The following is a 14,502-nucleotide window of genomic DNA, read 5'->3' as shown; positions in this document are numbered from 1 at the left end:
ATATACTCAGGAGCTGAAACGCACTGCGAACGACTTTCCAAAGCCCTGTCTCTTCCAAAATGATGCTTTGATGTAAACAAGTCGCGTGCTGTATTCACGCGTCGCTTATAGAGCTTTTAGTTACTTAGTTATCGATAAGTGAAGCCGCGATAAAATAGCCGCGGAGTTTCGTTTTCTCCGTCGTTGCATTTTCTTTCGTTCTCTCTTCTTCTCGATCTTGTTTCTTCTTCATTTTAATGGCTAATAGTGTTGCTTTTGTGGTTGCCTTTGGCTCGAGGCTGGAGAGGCCAAAGATGTAGGCTGTACATGTAGTTTGCGACTTGGTGGCATAAAAATGCATCCTTGCGGAATATAAGACTCCCTCGTGTCTTAACATCACTCGTAAAGACTATGAAGAGAAATGACTAGACTGGGTGTCTTTTCTCGTTTTGTGGTTGTGCCCTTGAGGGTTGGGGTGGAATTTTTCCTTGCACCCCACCAAAGAGTGGAAAAGTAAAGTCCATCATCTTCTTGACTCATCCTGCTTCGACTCACCACCATCAACTCAACCACTGAAGGAAGAAACGGGACAAGGCATACTGTCAGAGTGACACTGTTCAGAGCATTGGAGGAATATCTAAATTTTCTATAACCAGAGCAGGCAAGATACTGACGGTAAGAAGTGGCTATTACCTCTCTAGAGATATTTAATCTGACAAGCTCGTCACCAGATGCCTGTACTTACCGTTGCCTTGAAGGCTCCTGGAGAGACTATTCTCCCGGCTGTTGCGGTCGCCAGCTGTCTCTTGGAGGCCAATCCTAAGGCTGGACTGTCCATTCTCTACGAGGAAGTTGACAAAATCGGAGGCAAGGGCGGAAAGGCAGAGCTCAAGCTCGACGACGGTACCTTGCTCTATGACGAAGAGATCATCCCTTATCTGAGAGACAAGTATGAGGTTCTCCAGGCTGGAAACAAGGAGCAGGTAGATTTTCCATCCACGTCTACATCTTGTTCAACCACTGAAATCAGCAATCCCTCTAACCGCCGTACCTAGGTCGATGAATGGCTGAAAAGAGCTCTCGAGTTCAGATTACCGGACTTCAAAGCAATGGATAAGCAGATGAAGGAATTGGAATCCCATCTTACGCTCCGTTCTTACATCGTGGGCTATGGCTTGACATTGGCCGATTTGGTCGTTTGGGCCACCCTTCGCGGCAACCGTGTTACGTCTGGAGCTGTGAAGAGGTTTACAAACAGTGTTGGCAGATGGTTCAACTTCATCGAGACTATGTACCCATGGATAGGTCAGGGTGCTGCTGAGATGGCTGCTGGAGCCATGAAGAAGAGAGCGGCAGCCAGTGCAGCTGGTGCCAGTTATAACATTGGGCTTCCTGATACCGAGAAGGGCGTGGTTACTAGATTCCCACCAGAGCCATCTGGTTACCTTCACATTGGCCATGCCAAAGCTGCGTTGCTCAATGACTATTTCGCCCATGAGGCATACAAGGGGACGCTCATTTGCCGATTTGACGACACGAACCCTTCTAACGAGAGCCAGGAGTTTGTGGATGCGATCACTTATGACTTGTCTTTGCTGGGAATCTTCCCTGACAAGATTTCATTCTCTAGCGATTATTTTCAGCAAATGTACGAGGACTGTATCAAAATAATCAAAAGTGGCAATGCCTATGCAGATGATACCGAGAAGGAGCAGATGCAGCATGAAAGATTTGAGGGAATTGCTAGCAAACGTCGAGACGAGAGCATTGAGGACAACTTGGCTCGGTTTGCCGAGATGAAGACTGGATCTGAAGAGGGCCAGAGATGGTGCATCCGTGCAAAGATTTCCGTTGACGATACAAACAAGGCCATGCGGGATCCTGTTATCTATCGCTGCAACCTGACTCCTCATCACCGAACCGGAGATACCTGGAAAATATACCCCACATACGATTTCTGTGTCCCCATCCTCGATTCCTTAGAGGGTGTCACCCATGCTCTGCGGACCAACGAGTATAACGACCGAAACCCACAGTACGCCTGGTTCCAGAAGACTCTTGGGATCCGCAGCGTCCATATTTGGGACTTTTCGCGCCTCAACTTCATCAAGACATTGTTGTCCAAGAGAAAGCTAACCAAGATCGTTGATCAGGGCATGGTCTGGGGCTGGGACGATCCGCGAATGCCCACTATTAGGGGTATCCGTCGCCGTGGTATGACTATACCTTCGCTACGTGAGTACATCCTGAAGCAAGGGCCGAGCCGCAACATCATCAACATGGATTGGACTACCTTCTGGTCCAATAACAGAAAGTATATTGACCCGACCTCCCCCCGCCACACGGCTATTGACCAGGAAGACATGGTGCCAGGCACTGTGTCCGGTGCCACCGACCTCGAGCCCAAGGAGAAACCAAAGCACCCCAAGAACCCTGAGCTCGGCACCAAGACCGTTTACTACTCGACGGACATCCTGTTTGAGCAGGAAGACGCCAAATCGTTCAAGCAGGACGAAGAGATCACCCTGATGAACTGGGGTAATGCCATCGTGCGCAAGATCACCACCGACGCAGCAAGCGGGAAAGTCACCGGTCTGGACCTCGAGCTCCATCTCGAAGGAGACTTCAAGAAGACGGAGAAGAAGGTCACCTGGCTAGCCAAAAACCAAGACCTAGTTCCAGCTGAGATCTACGAGTTCGACTACCTCATCACCAAGGACAAGATCGAGAAGGACGAGGACTTTGAGCAATTCCTGAACCCAAAGACAGAGATCAAGCACACCGTCTTTGCTGACTGCAACCTGGCCACGTTGAAGAAGGGAGAGAGCATGCAGTTCGAGCGCAAGGGCTACTACATCCTCGACCGGGAGCCCAAGGATGGTCAGCCTGCCATCCTGTTCAACATCCCGACCGGTAAGTCTGGATAGGCATCAACCGGACGAAAGGTGATACACTCTCTATGTAACTAGCTTAACCTGTCCATCACCACATGAGAGAGACAGCTACTTCTATGGCATCCCCAAGCCTGTCCTCCCGTAGTAGTTAGTAACCAAATAAAACTGTTTAAACCGTCAGACGGGACCGATCTACTCTGCCTCGGTAGATCGTCGTCCTCCCTGAATATCGCATGGCCAGCGGATGCAACATCTCGTCCAAACCACCATACAGATCAAGGTCTGTCCGACAGGCATTAATAGCGTATTGCAATCACGACTGAGCATGCTGTGCGATGCAGACGGTCCACGCCCGTCCCCAGTGTGATACAGAACGACCTATCAGTCCACCAACCACTATCAACTAAACCAGCGCCCATCGCATCGTCGTGGAGAACTCGCCCACCATCGCGGGGGATGAAGCTGCCATGCCATGGGTTCATCGGCGTCTCCACCGCGGTGTCTGCTTAGTGAGTTACCCCAGACGGTCGCCGGGAGCCAGTGTCGCTTTTGCTGATCAGCCGCTTGCAGGAGCAAGTGACGCCGCCGCCTGACTTGCCCTTGAACCCCCCAAGGCTTTCTCTCCTGCCCGCATCCATAGTAACTATACATGCGATGGCCGATACATAAACCCCAAGCAAAGGGCCTCTTCGATGAAAGATAGATAACTAGTTGACACGACTCCTTTTTTTCTCGCTCTTCCATCTGGCGAAAAAAGCAGCCATGTTGCCCTGGGTCCTGCTCGCGTGGGCGGTGGCTTACTCCGCCGTAGCTGGAGCTTCTCGACTTACACCCTCAGTCCTGCCGTTGATCGTTAGAAACCCCTATCTCAGCACCTGGCTGGCCGATGCGAGACACGAGCCGTGGTCGTCATGGCCTATCTTCTGGACCGGCCAGCATATGGGCATGAGTCTCATGGCTCACGTCCCCAGCACGGGGAATACATATCCATTGCTTGGAAGACCCCACGACTCCCTGGGAGAGAACAATCCGAAGAATGGGTGAGTATGCTGTCGGTAGGTCTACTGCTCCGTTCTAACGGTATATAGATATAACGTATCCTACGCACAGTTCCTGGGGTCAAAGTACGATGCCTCGACCACGAACATGACCTACCTGATCCAGCCAGAGGGTAAGCATCTGGCCGGTGAATCGGTCAAGATAACCATAACCTTCCTCTCACCAATCACTCCGACCTCGACCCTGCGTCAGGCTATTCCGGCCGGTTACGTCACCGTTCGTGTGGAAGGGAACTTGAACGTCAACATCTACATGGACATGAACGGTGAATGGGTCACGGGTGACCGTGGAAGCTCCCTTGTCTGGCAGATGGACAACATCGTTGACACTGTAGAGGAGAAAGCTCTCTATCAGTGGCAGGTCCGCAGGAAGTCAGAGCAGCTTTTCACCGAAATCCAAGATCGCTCGGAATGGGGAATGCTACACTTCCTTGCCCCTCAGGTAATACCTTCATACTTGATTGTATATATTCAATTCTAATGGTGAATAGGGTGTGAGGTATGAATCTGGAACATCGATGCTCTTGAGAACGAGGTTTGCAAGAACTGGTGTCTTGCAAAATAGAAATGATGAGCGTTTCCGTACCGTCATGGACGAGGAGCCTGTCTTTGCTTACTCCAAGGCATTCAACCTCAACGGAACCGATGACAAGCCCAACACAGAAGTCATCCATGATGAGGTGACCTTCACCATTGCTCATACCCAGGATCCTGTCGTCCAGTTTGCCTCTGCTCGCGGACTGACCTTCATGAAACCTCTCTGGGAATCATACTTCCCAGACGTGAGGAGTCTCCTTTATTTCCACTACTTTGACTTTGACAAGGCCAGAACACTTGCCCACAGATACTCAAACCAGCTTGCAAGGGATGCACAGCTCTCTGCAGCTGAAGACTATGTAGACATCGTTGCCCTTACCGCCCGGCAGGTTCTCGGTGCCACCTCCTTCTCCGGCACCTCGGATAACCCTCTTCTATTCCTCAAGGAGATTTCTTCCAATGGAAACTGCCAGACTGTGGATGTCATATTCCCTTCATTCCCCTTCTTCCTCTACACCAACCCTAGATGGCTAGCCTATCTCCTAGAACCACTGATTGAGCATATGCTAAGTGGTCAATATCCGAACAATTACTCCATGCACGATCTAGGTGCACACTTCCCTAACATGACTGGGCATCCTGATGGTAAAGATGAGTACATGCCCGTTGAAGAATGCGGTAACATGCTCATCATGGGCCTCTCTGTCGTGAATTCCCTCAGATTCCCACCAGAGATGAACACCACAGCACCCTGGTACCCCGGCTCTCTCGGATCCCAGGCTGTTGAACCAGATGCTGGACTGTTCCCTCTCCGCGATCTCCAGACCGTTGGTGGCATTGACAAGCTTGACGGCGTTTGGGGGATCAGCCCTGAGGCCTCTAACCTGGCACGAAAATGGGTCGAGAAGTCGTATAGATTATGGAGGCAGTGGACCGGTTACCTTGTGGAGTTTTCTCTCGAACCACATAACCAACGTAAGAGCCCAGGACACATATATATATTACTCAATGGAGTGTCATGCTTTGCTAACTACCCTTTTAGTTTCAACTGATGACTTTGCCGGATGGCTTGCCCTTCAAACAAACCTCGCATTGAAAGGCATAGTTGGCATCAATGCAATGAGTGAAATGTCAAACTTCGTCGGAAACACCGAGGACTATAAGTACTTCAAGGTCAGTCATATTGCATTGCCGACACGATAAAACAAACCACAACTGACTAACTGCCACTAGAACATCTCTGATACTTATATCACAAAATGGGAAGGCTTTGGATTCTCTAGAGATGGTACCCATGCCAAGCTTTCATATGACTGGTATGGCTCCTGGACCACTCTCTATAATATGTTTGCGGACGCTCTTCTCTGCTTCCATCTTGACGGAACAGAGTACGATACCCACCCCCGTAAGCTTGATAACCAGGAACCAATTACTCCTCCACCGGACAAAGTTGGCTTCATCCCAAGGCGTGTCTACGAGAAACAGTCAAAGTGGTATGCCAATGTACGTCAGAAGTACGGGCTTCCCCTTGACAGCCGTCATCTCTACACAAAGTCCGACTGGGAGTTCTTTGCCATGGCCGTCTCCAGTCCGTCTGTGCGAGGCGAGATCCTTCAATCAGTCGCTAAATGGGTTAATGAAACCTCTACCGATCACCCGCTCACCGATCTCTATAATACAGAAGGAGACGGTGGCTACCCAGGGCCAAATTTCTTTGCTCGACCTGTTGTTGGTGGACATTTTGCCTTCCTTGCTCTAGAGAAGGCTTGTAATGGCAAAGCAACCGAAGGGCTTAAGTTCCTGGAAGGCAAGGGTAAAAACTCTCCTGATGAGGGTGACTGGGGTGACAACGATCCCCACGACGGAGGCTCCCAATCACCCATTCAAGACTCAGACGGCTCAAAAGTGAAAGTTGGAGATGAAGATCAGCTTCCCATTCTGGGTATGGATGGCTCGCAAATGACGATAGTCAGTGACGACGAAGATTGAAATCGCTCATTGTTTCCTTGATATTGTTTACTCTTTCCCTCCCTCCAATCCAATTGGCACTACATGGCCACGACGGTTCCTTTATATATAGCCCTTGCTTCGATATGGCGTTCATTTCGGACATTCATTCAATGCCCATGTGCATTTGTTCTACTTGCTTAGAACCCCCTTTTTTGATGTTAGATCATGATTCTATGTCCTCCTTGGCAAGGCGAGAGAATAGACTACTGCCACGCTTTTCTGCTGGTCAAGTTAAGAGACAGTTTGGCTTTCCCGTAGACTATATACAGGGAATCAATCAGATCGATGTTTTAATCATTTCTTGCCCCTGTAAATTCTAATACGATACATAAAAAGTGATACATAAACAGTCGAGAAACTAAACGGCCAACACAATGGATATAAATGAGAGACTGGGTTTAGTTTAGGGTCCGTCAAGTCAATAAAACCAAATGTAGTTGAGAAATTGAAAAATACCGATAACAAGAGATGAAAAGAAGGGGGAAAAATACAGAGAATGAACAGAAATGGTGAACTCGCAACGCCGATTTTTCTGTTTCATCTTTTTTTGGTCTTTTTTACGTCTGAGGGAAAGAGGAACTAATACTGCATGCATAAGAGAATCAAAAGCCGAAGTATTTACCTCCGCATCCAAGGGAATGGAGGGTTAGGCATAATATTGTTGTTGTACTGAGGACGGGACTCGGTACGACGAGACAAGGCAGCAAATAGGCCCTCACGAGCCCTCCTGCGGGCCGAGGACAGTGGCCTGCGTTCTGAAACCACAGAATCATACCAATCCCTACTGGCAGCCGAAGGACGGTATCTTGGCCTTGGTGCTTCGGTAGTAAATCCGCTCGAACGAGCCTGAGCAAGGAGTAACTCGAGAGCATTGGGCGTTGGATCCCTAGCCTGTCGACCGGCGGGCAGGTAATTGTAGCGTGACACATATCTTTCTTCACCGTTCTCATTGTATATGAGCATGGGGACCAGTGGTTCGCGAACAGCCATTCTGTGTGGTGGTAGCCGTGGAGGTGGAGAGGGAGAAGGAGAAGGAGACTCGACTTGGACGAGGCGAGGAGGGAGAGTAATTTCTCTAGTGACAGTTTGACCCTCGGAGGCCCAGCCTAGTTGGCGGAAGGGGAGTGAGTTCTTGTAGATTTCATAGCTTCCGCATGCTGAGGACTTCTTTGGTGGTGGCTCTAGGAGCCTGGGTGCAGGTGAAGGGGGAGGTGGAGGAGATGGGCTCTGGTAGACAGTTTTCTCCTCGACAGGGACGGTGATAGCATCGTGATCCACGAGGCTGGCTGAGTTGTAAGTAGTAGCAGCTGTGATAGGGGTATCTGTGAGGGACGGGGTGGTAGCTGAGGTGTTTGTTTCTGAGCCCGACGTAGGTTGCTCATCGTGATATTCATCTCTATAGGCTTTGATACTCGCTTCTTCGGCATCATTCTCATATCCATGGTGAGTTTCATTGAAGTTGCTTTTGGCAAACCCTGGCGTAGCTACTTCGCGTAGTTTCGAGGGAGTTTCCTCCCTTTCTTCGAGGGTCGAGGGATAGAGAGGCGCTGAACGCATGCCCATTGCATACCCGTCAGCAAGCTTCAGGCTGTCGAAATCGAGGTTATAAGGGTATTCGGGCTCGTATCCGAAGTTGACTCTGGGCTCAGGGCCGGGGCTGCTTAAGGAGAAGATCGAACAGGTTGAATGGGCGGTGACTGGCGTCTTGACGACTTGATAGTAGAAATCCATCTTTGAAGCCAGTTTCTAGTGGTCTCAATGGTATTCTTCGAATATGAAATTGATCTTCGAGAAGAAATGAGGCGGTTGTAGGTATCGGAGGTGCTTGAAAGGAGATCAAGATATCAAAAGGCACTGAGTATGAATTGAACGAGCAGAGACTTTGTTACCCCCTTAGCCGCTTAACTTGATACTCCCAGCCACCTCCAGGCGTACTCAACCTTGATAGACGAGCCTAGAAGCAAAACGCCTTTGTTCAAGTGCGCGGGGTCTGCAGAATTTTCTCTATTGTCAAGTATCAAAGTGGTGTTCACTGCGTTCAAAATCAGGGGGCTGGGAGAATGTGAGATATAAGCAAAGGTTGCAGTGGAGGAGTTCCAATTTGAAAAGATAACATATACTAATATAGATATTACTTTCAATGAGAAAGTGATATCAAAACTAATGGGGTTTATCCAGTTAATCAAAGTAATATATGATAATTTTGGGCATTGATAGTATTCACTACCGGCTACCAGCAGAGGCTTTGTTCATATATCCCATAAGACAGGCATAACCTATCACTGTAATGTCTAGAATGGGTATATTAGAAGCAATAAGAAGGGTATAAGGATAAAAAGACAGGCCAGCAATCTGATATAAGTCGTTTAATTCTTCTTTTCCAATTTTTTTGTCCCTAGTAAACGTTAGAACGAAGACTCGCCCAAACCCATTTCTACATATCTTGCGTAGTGCCTTGAAGAGACATCCAGTACCTTTTCCCCCTATAAGGCGCAGGGCAAACCAGACACCGTCCACGCGCCTCTAGAGGGAGAGAGAAATCAACAAGTCAGACTTATGAGATGGACGGAAAAGAAGAGTTGATAAACGGAAGCGAAAAAAATGAACACGAAAAGGGGGCCAGGAGAGAGAAGGAGACGGAGAGAGAAAAGCGGATTAATTTGTAGAACAAATAGTATCATGACGGAGAAGACAGAATAAAAGACTGGAAGAAGAGAAGAAGTTCATAAAGGTATGAAACAAATATTCGCTTTCAATTGTTTCCCAATGAGTTTTCCCCCTCCCATGATCAGTTTTGTTTGGAAGTAGTAAAAACAAAAAGAAAGGGCCTTTTATTGATTCTCTGCTTAGACGAAATTTTTTTAATCGCATCGAGAAAAAAAAAAGTTATTTGTTAGGTTGCAGAACTTGCAGACCAGCGTTTCCTGGGAGCTGATCAATATACATGTAAATCCGCTTATTTGCCTCCGAGAGAAGGGAAGTTCTTCTCGTCGACGGTAGGGCCGGAAGCGTGGGGAGGACCGCCACGAGGAGCTCCGCGACTGTTTCCACGGCCGCCACGGAACTCACCACGTCCACCACGACCACCACGACCACGGCCACGGAAAGAGTCACCGCCTCGTCGGGGTGCCTCGACGAAACGCATGTCGACCTCAAGGACGTTCTTCTCCTTGCGTTGGCGCTCTCGCTTGGTCTCCTTGCTCTGACCCTTGATGTAGGCCTCTTCGTCGTCGTCGCGCTTCAGCTCCTTGGCGTTAGCCCACTTCTTGTCGGCCTTGGTTCCTTCGTTGGCCTTGCGGGATTCCTTTGCACTGAGTTCGAGTTTAGACTCAGCTTGCTCAGCAAGGTAGTCGGCATATGATTTGCTCTTGTCCTCTGGCTCCTCCTCTGGCTCCTCAGCGTTGGCCTCATCGGCTTCCTTTTCATCACTCTGGGCAATGTCTTCTCCGGCACGCTCGTCCTTCAAGTTGGACTCGCCAGAGCGGGATCCCCAGCCCTGTTCGACCTGCTTGTCTGTGACACTGCGGATAGGCATGTTAACTACCACCGTACCATCATAAAAAGAGAGAGAGGTAAGACATACACTCGGTCAGTGCGAGAGTGACGGTCTTCGCGGATCATGTTACCACGGGCGTCACGGTTCTTGTGGGCAGCTGGTTGAGCCCGGTCGCTGGGGCCATCGGTAGGCCTGTTGCGGTTGTTTTGAGATCCAGCATTGCGGTCGCGGAACGCTATTATAACCAACACCCCCCGGTTAGAAAAGAGTATTCTTATACGGTTAAGTTGTTGTGGTCGTGCACGTCCACGTGACATCATAGTGGAAAAATCGCCACAGCCAAAAGGTGGGCTTGACAATAAAAACATGAGTGTGTTTATTTACCTTGCTCGTTTGTAGGAAGTCTGGGACCACGGTTGTTGGTACGTGGAGGAGCAGTGTCGCGAGGCTCATTCGGGCCATCACGCTTTCCGCGGCGAGGAGGGTTCTTGTCAACGACCTTCACTGGAGGTTCCGGCTCTCTGTTAGGGTCGAGCTCAGGGTCGTTGCCTGTAGATATCGATATATATGTTAATTCCTGTAGATTCAACAGTAGTCACAGCCCAGCTAAGGGTATGCAGAACACGGTATCTCTGCGAGAGTGACGCTTTATTCGGTGGGTGGAAGATACGAATCATACCAAGAAGCTCGTATGGGTTCTACATAATATGAAAAGCAAATGTCAGCCTATGCCAGCCCTTTGCAAAAGTCGAAACGACCTCCAATCTCGCTCAATTGGACCGTACAACAGCCGCCAAACAAGCGAGCGAGCGAGTAAGAGAGTGCAAGGCGAACGAACCTTGGACCGGACGTCCGCCATGACGCCTGGATTTGATATTGCCTTCCTTGGAAGGCTTTCTGTTTATTGCAACAATTCGGGGATATGGAGCGACCTGGGACTCCAGAGCAGAAGGCAGAAACCCCTAGCAAGAATAGGAATTCGGCCTCTTGTGCTGTGGCGATGGGGATGGTTGTAGGTTGTCGAGGTTGCGACGGTGTTTTTTTTTTCCCTTGCCTTTTTTTTTGGGTGGTTTTAATTTGCCTTCATTTGCGCGCCCGCTGGGAAAAAAGTGCGCTAAGCCTGTTTCGGGTGCATCTTTTTTGTTTTTCTCCTTCTGGTTAAGCGAGTTTGTTTGGGGTTTGCCGGAGATATAGTCGGGCCGGCGCTTCTTACGGAAAATCTTAGGGCTTAGGGTAGCTGTACCAAAGAGGAAGGACGATCTGATAGGATGAAGATGGAAGAACAGTTATATAAAAAAGAGATGTAGCGATGGTACATATGCTGAAATCAAGTCGTCCTCTCCAAGAATATGAACTAATCCCGAGATGCCTCCAGCATTGTCCATACATAAAGTGGGTATCAAAAGAAGTCTCTTATTTTACTCTCCTGCGCTCCTTATCCCCTCCCTCACACCCCCCCAAATAAGGGGGGAAAAAAGCAACAAGTAAACAAGCACATAACGCCTCGAAAATGCAGAGCAGACCTCCCTTCTTGATCTGGCTGTAGATCCCTTCCTCCACTTTCATAAGCAAGTCCCTGATAAATAATATACTCCTCATCCATGAAACACCTCATATCTCTTCTATGTCATCATAACATAGACCCATGTCGACTGGGCCGGTCAACACCTATATATAAATAGTTTCCATCACACCATGTCAGAGTCTTGTTCCTTTCACTGCCGCCCTTGGCCTTGGGCATAGGTAAATGGTGTGGGGAAGTGCATGCTGGCAGACAGGCCGAATGGGTCAGGATCCATCATCGGATCATATTGTTCAATGTATGACGAGCTAGCTGTCATGGCTTCCGCATCTCCGCTGCTCGAGGTTGGGTTGTGCCGTTGCTGTATACGTGGCAGCGGCTGCTGAGACTGGTAGTCTACCGGGCTGCCCTCTGACGGATCCGGTCCATCCACGGAACTTGAACGAGCGTCATATTCCTGCTCTGCACTACCAGTGTTAGCAAGGCCAATACTCAAGGGGAATAACATGTATAAATCGATGGGATAGGGTGGTTCGACTTGCCTAACTGGTTATATTGCTTTTGAAAGGGTGAAAGATAGTAGGTTGGCGGTATCCGAGAGGGAAGGACTGGCGTAGGCTCGATGCTTTCGGCCGAAGCAGAGGTAATTCCCGGACCAAAACCGCCTGGCTGAGTAGAGATCTGAGGTCGATGATAGGGGTGAGGCTTGTACTGCTGCTGCTGGCTATGCATCTCAGCCGTGGGAGATATGCCCCCTTGCAAGCCAAACGCTGGAGACTTCGTTGCTACTGGCGATGATACATGGGATGTCGGAGTAGGCTGTAGCTGCGGGGAGTGCATAACATAGCTGCTCTCACGGCGTACGTGTGACACTGAGATAGGTTCGAGCTTCTGGACCAACCCGGCCTGGCCTGGGGGGCTTTGTGCCAACGGTGATGCGTGAGATGGTTGACTGGTTGGCGGCAGCCGGCTAGGTGGTAGATTTGGGCTGCCACCCCTGAGACGTAACTCGGCTTGCACATCGACGCCTATGGATATTGTCAGCATTGGCTCTGGGAGAAGAGAAGTAGTAGGTTTTCATATGATTAATGTACCTTTCTCCAAAAGGATCCTTTCTAGTAACGAATTCTTGTACCGCAACATCAGACACTCGTCCGCAGCGTTGCGGTGGCTCTGTTGTAGGCCATGTAGAGCTTCTTCGTTATGCTTTATCGTGGTCTCTAGCTGTTTTATGTATTCGGTCCGCCTCTCACGAAAGGCTGCTTGCGCCTGTCTATTTCGTTGTTTCCGCTCTTCAGAAGTGGCATAGATCTGAATTAAACAAAGGTAACAAGTAAAAAGGGGGGCGCAGGAAGCACCAGGTACCGTCCGTTAGCCATCATATACAAATGCAATGTTAAAACAAGCATATAGCGGTGCATGGCAAGAAGAGTGACAAGAATGTCTAATCTCCCTCCCAGGAAAGGCTATCTACCTACTGGCTTTCTTCCCCCCTTGCGCTTCTGTCTCTGGACAGTGTCCTGGACAACAACTTCCCCCTCCGGTTCCGGTGTAGATAGAGATGAGCTGCATGATCCTTCGATTGTGTTATTCGGCTCAGACTTTGTAGTTACTTCGTCCATATTGACGCCATTCCTTGATCCGCTATGGTCGATGGGTACAGATCTCATCTGGTAGTGATGGTATTGGTCTTGGTCCTAGCTTTTATTTTTCTTATGCCTCCCTGGGAACCGTAGGTAAGGGGAGATCCTATTCCCCCGCAGGAATGCAAACAAAAGCCACCTTGAGCTGGATTGGGCGAAGGATGAAACTGGCGTCACGAGTACAGCGCAGATAGGGTGCACCAATTGGTCATAGGCGAAAGAAGCGCGCGGCTGCCGAGGGACGTGAGCAGAAGTGTGAAAAAAAAAAAAAGTATTGAAGCTATGAAGCAGTTTTGTTGTCTAAGATATAGTGGCTCCAAGTCGACTGAGCATATCCATCCGGTGGGCTCGAGGATGTGGGATGTGGAGAAGAACGATAGTTGGACTGGGGAAGTATCCAGGGAGGGAAGAGAGAGAGAGAGGGAGAGAAAGAGAGGGAGAGAAGAGAGCCGACGGCGCTGTTCAGTATAAGTATTCCCTCTCTTTCCTGTTCACAAAAAGCTGGAGGGATTTACTGGTCCAAGAATCACGATGGCTTTTGCATCAAGCAACAGATGCGAGCTCGCAGGGGGAACGCCGTCCGTTTTCTACCCTTGCCCCCAGAGCCTAGCTCTCCAAGTCCTTGCGTCTTCTCTGGAGATCTAGAAAACTGTTGCTTATGCTATCCCTTGTTTAGGTGGGAACTCTCTTTTCCCTTTTCTGGCACATCTTCCCTCCTGTCCGTTCCCTTGGGGCGTTTTCGCTCTCTCCCTCTTTTTTCCTTCTCTCTTTTTTTAAACCTTTTCTTTTTTTTTTTTTTTTTTAAACAGAACTCCAAGTGGACACAAGAGGCGGCCGCGATGTGTGGATGGCGGCAGGGCAACAGAAGGTTTAGGTGAAAAGGAGCTGGGCCAGTCATGGGGTTGATAGACGGGGTGTCTCTTTTTACGCCGTAACTAATCCTCCTTCCCGCCGTCCACTAAGTTAGGCTGCGCGCCCTAGATGAAAATTTTCATAGCAGCAAGTTTTCGTTTAAAGGGCTGAAATGTGTTCATTGAAGGTGATGCTTTTTTTCTCTTGCCCTTCGCTTGGGAAGTTAGACGCTTCATCTCTCCTCTCCTCTGCAAAATACGTGTGTACTCCGTAATGCGCCCCCCCGAAAGCCTCCTGTACGAGCATCACGGCCAAGCATATGGAGTACGTTGACCCCCTTCCCCAGAGCCTCCCTTTTTTCGATTCGGTTTGCGCAGGCTGGACGTGTGAACACGGTTTTTTCGTCCCCTTTAGCTGTTTCCCCAAACCAAGGGGGCTGTGGGGGAGGAGAGTCAGGCACTTGGCCTTTTCCCCCTAGCTATGTATGGACGAATTCCAGAAAAAAGCCTAA

The 14,502-nt window shown here is 49.4% G+C and overlaps 5 protein-coding genes across 5 annotated transcripts; 2 read left to right on the top strand and 3 right to left on the bottom strand.

Moving 5' to 3' along the window:
• Positions 1-710: 710 nt before the first annotated feature.
• MCYG_00815 (glutamyl-tRNA synthetase) lies at positions 711-2,906 on the top strand (the record flags this gene model as incomplete). The annotated part of the gene is made up of 2 exons (XM_002850665.1): positions 711-962; positions 1,035-2,906. The coding sequence occupies 2 exons, from the start codon at positions 711-713 to the stop codon at positions 2,904-2,906; spliced, it is 2,124 nt and encodes a 707-aa protein (XP_002850711.1).
• A 729-nt stretch (positions 2,907-3,635) lies between these two features.
• On the top strand, positions 3,636-6,457 carry MCYG_00814 (glutaminase GtaA; the record flags this gene model as incomplete). The annotated part of the gene is made up of 6 exons (XM_002850664.1): positions 3,636-3,913; positions 3,962-4,373; positions 4,423-4,430; positions 4,497-5,443; positions 5,511-5,641; positions 5,702-6,457. 6 exons carry the CDS (start codon positions 3,636-3,638, stop codon positions 6,455-6,457), a joined length of 2,532 nt encoding a protein of 843 aa, XP_002850710.1.
• Positions 6,458-7,096: 639 nt separating this feature from the next.
• Positions 7,097-8,209, bottom strand: MCYG_00813 (uncharacterized protein; the record flags this gene model as incomplete). The annotated part of the gene is made up of 1 exon (XM_002850663.1): positions 7,097-8,209. The coding sequence occupies one exon, from the start codon at positions 8,207-8,209 to the stop codon at positions 7,097-7,099; it is 1,113 nt and encodes a 370-aa protein (XP_002850709.1).
• Positions 8,210-9,434: 1,225 nt separating this feature from the next.
• MCYG_00812 (elicitor protein) lies at positions 9,435-10,833 on the bottom strand (the record flags this gene model as incomplete). The annotated part of the gene is made up of 5 exons (XM_002850662.1): positions 9,435-9,999; positions 10,062-10,209; positions 10,359-10,523; positions 10,654-10,672; positions 10,813-10,833. The coding sequence occupies 5 exons, from the start codon at positions 10,831-10,833 to the stop codon at positions 9,435-9,437; spliced, it is 918 nt and encodes a 305-aa protein (XP_002850708.1).
• An 856-nt stretch (positions 10,834-11,689) lies between these two features.
• MCYG_00811 (MeaB protein) lies at positions 11,690-13,118 on the bottom strand (the record flags this gene model as incomplete). Its single annotated transcript, XM_002850661.1, has 4 exons — positions 11,690-11,963; positions 12,044-12,524; positions 12,591-12,807; positions 12,975-13,118. The coding sequence occupies 4 exons, from the start codon at positions 13,116-13,118 to the stop codon at positions 11,690-11,692; spliced, it is 1,116 nt and encodes a 371-aa protein (XP_002850707.1).
• Positions 13,119-14,502: the final 1,384 nt, after the last annotated feature.

The sequence above is a fragment of the Microsporum canis genome, genomic scaffold (assembly GCF_000151145.1).
Source record: "Microsporum canis CBS 113480 supercont1.1 genomic scaffold, whole genome shotgun sequence".
NCBI lineage: Eukaryota > Fungi > Ascomycota > Eurotiomycetes > Onygenales > Arthrodermataceae > Microsporum > Microsporum canis.
Note: the sequence above shows the minus strand (reverse complement) of the source record. Positions and strands in the feature narration are given on the sequence as shown.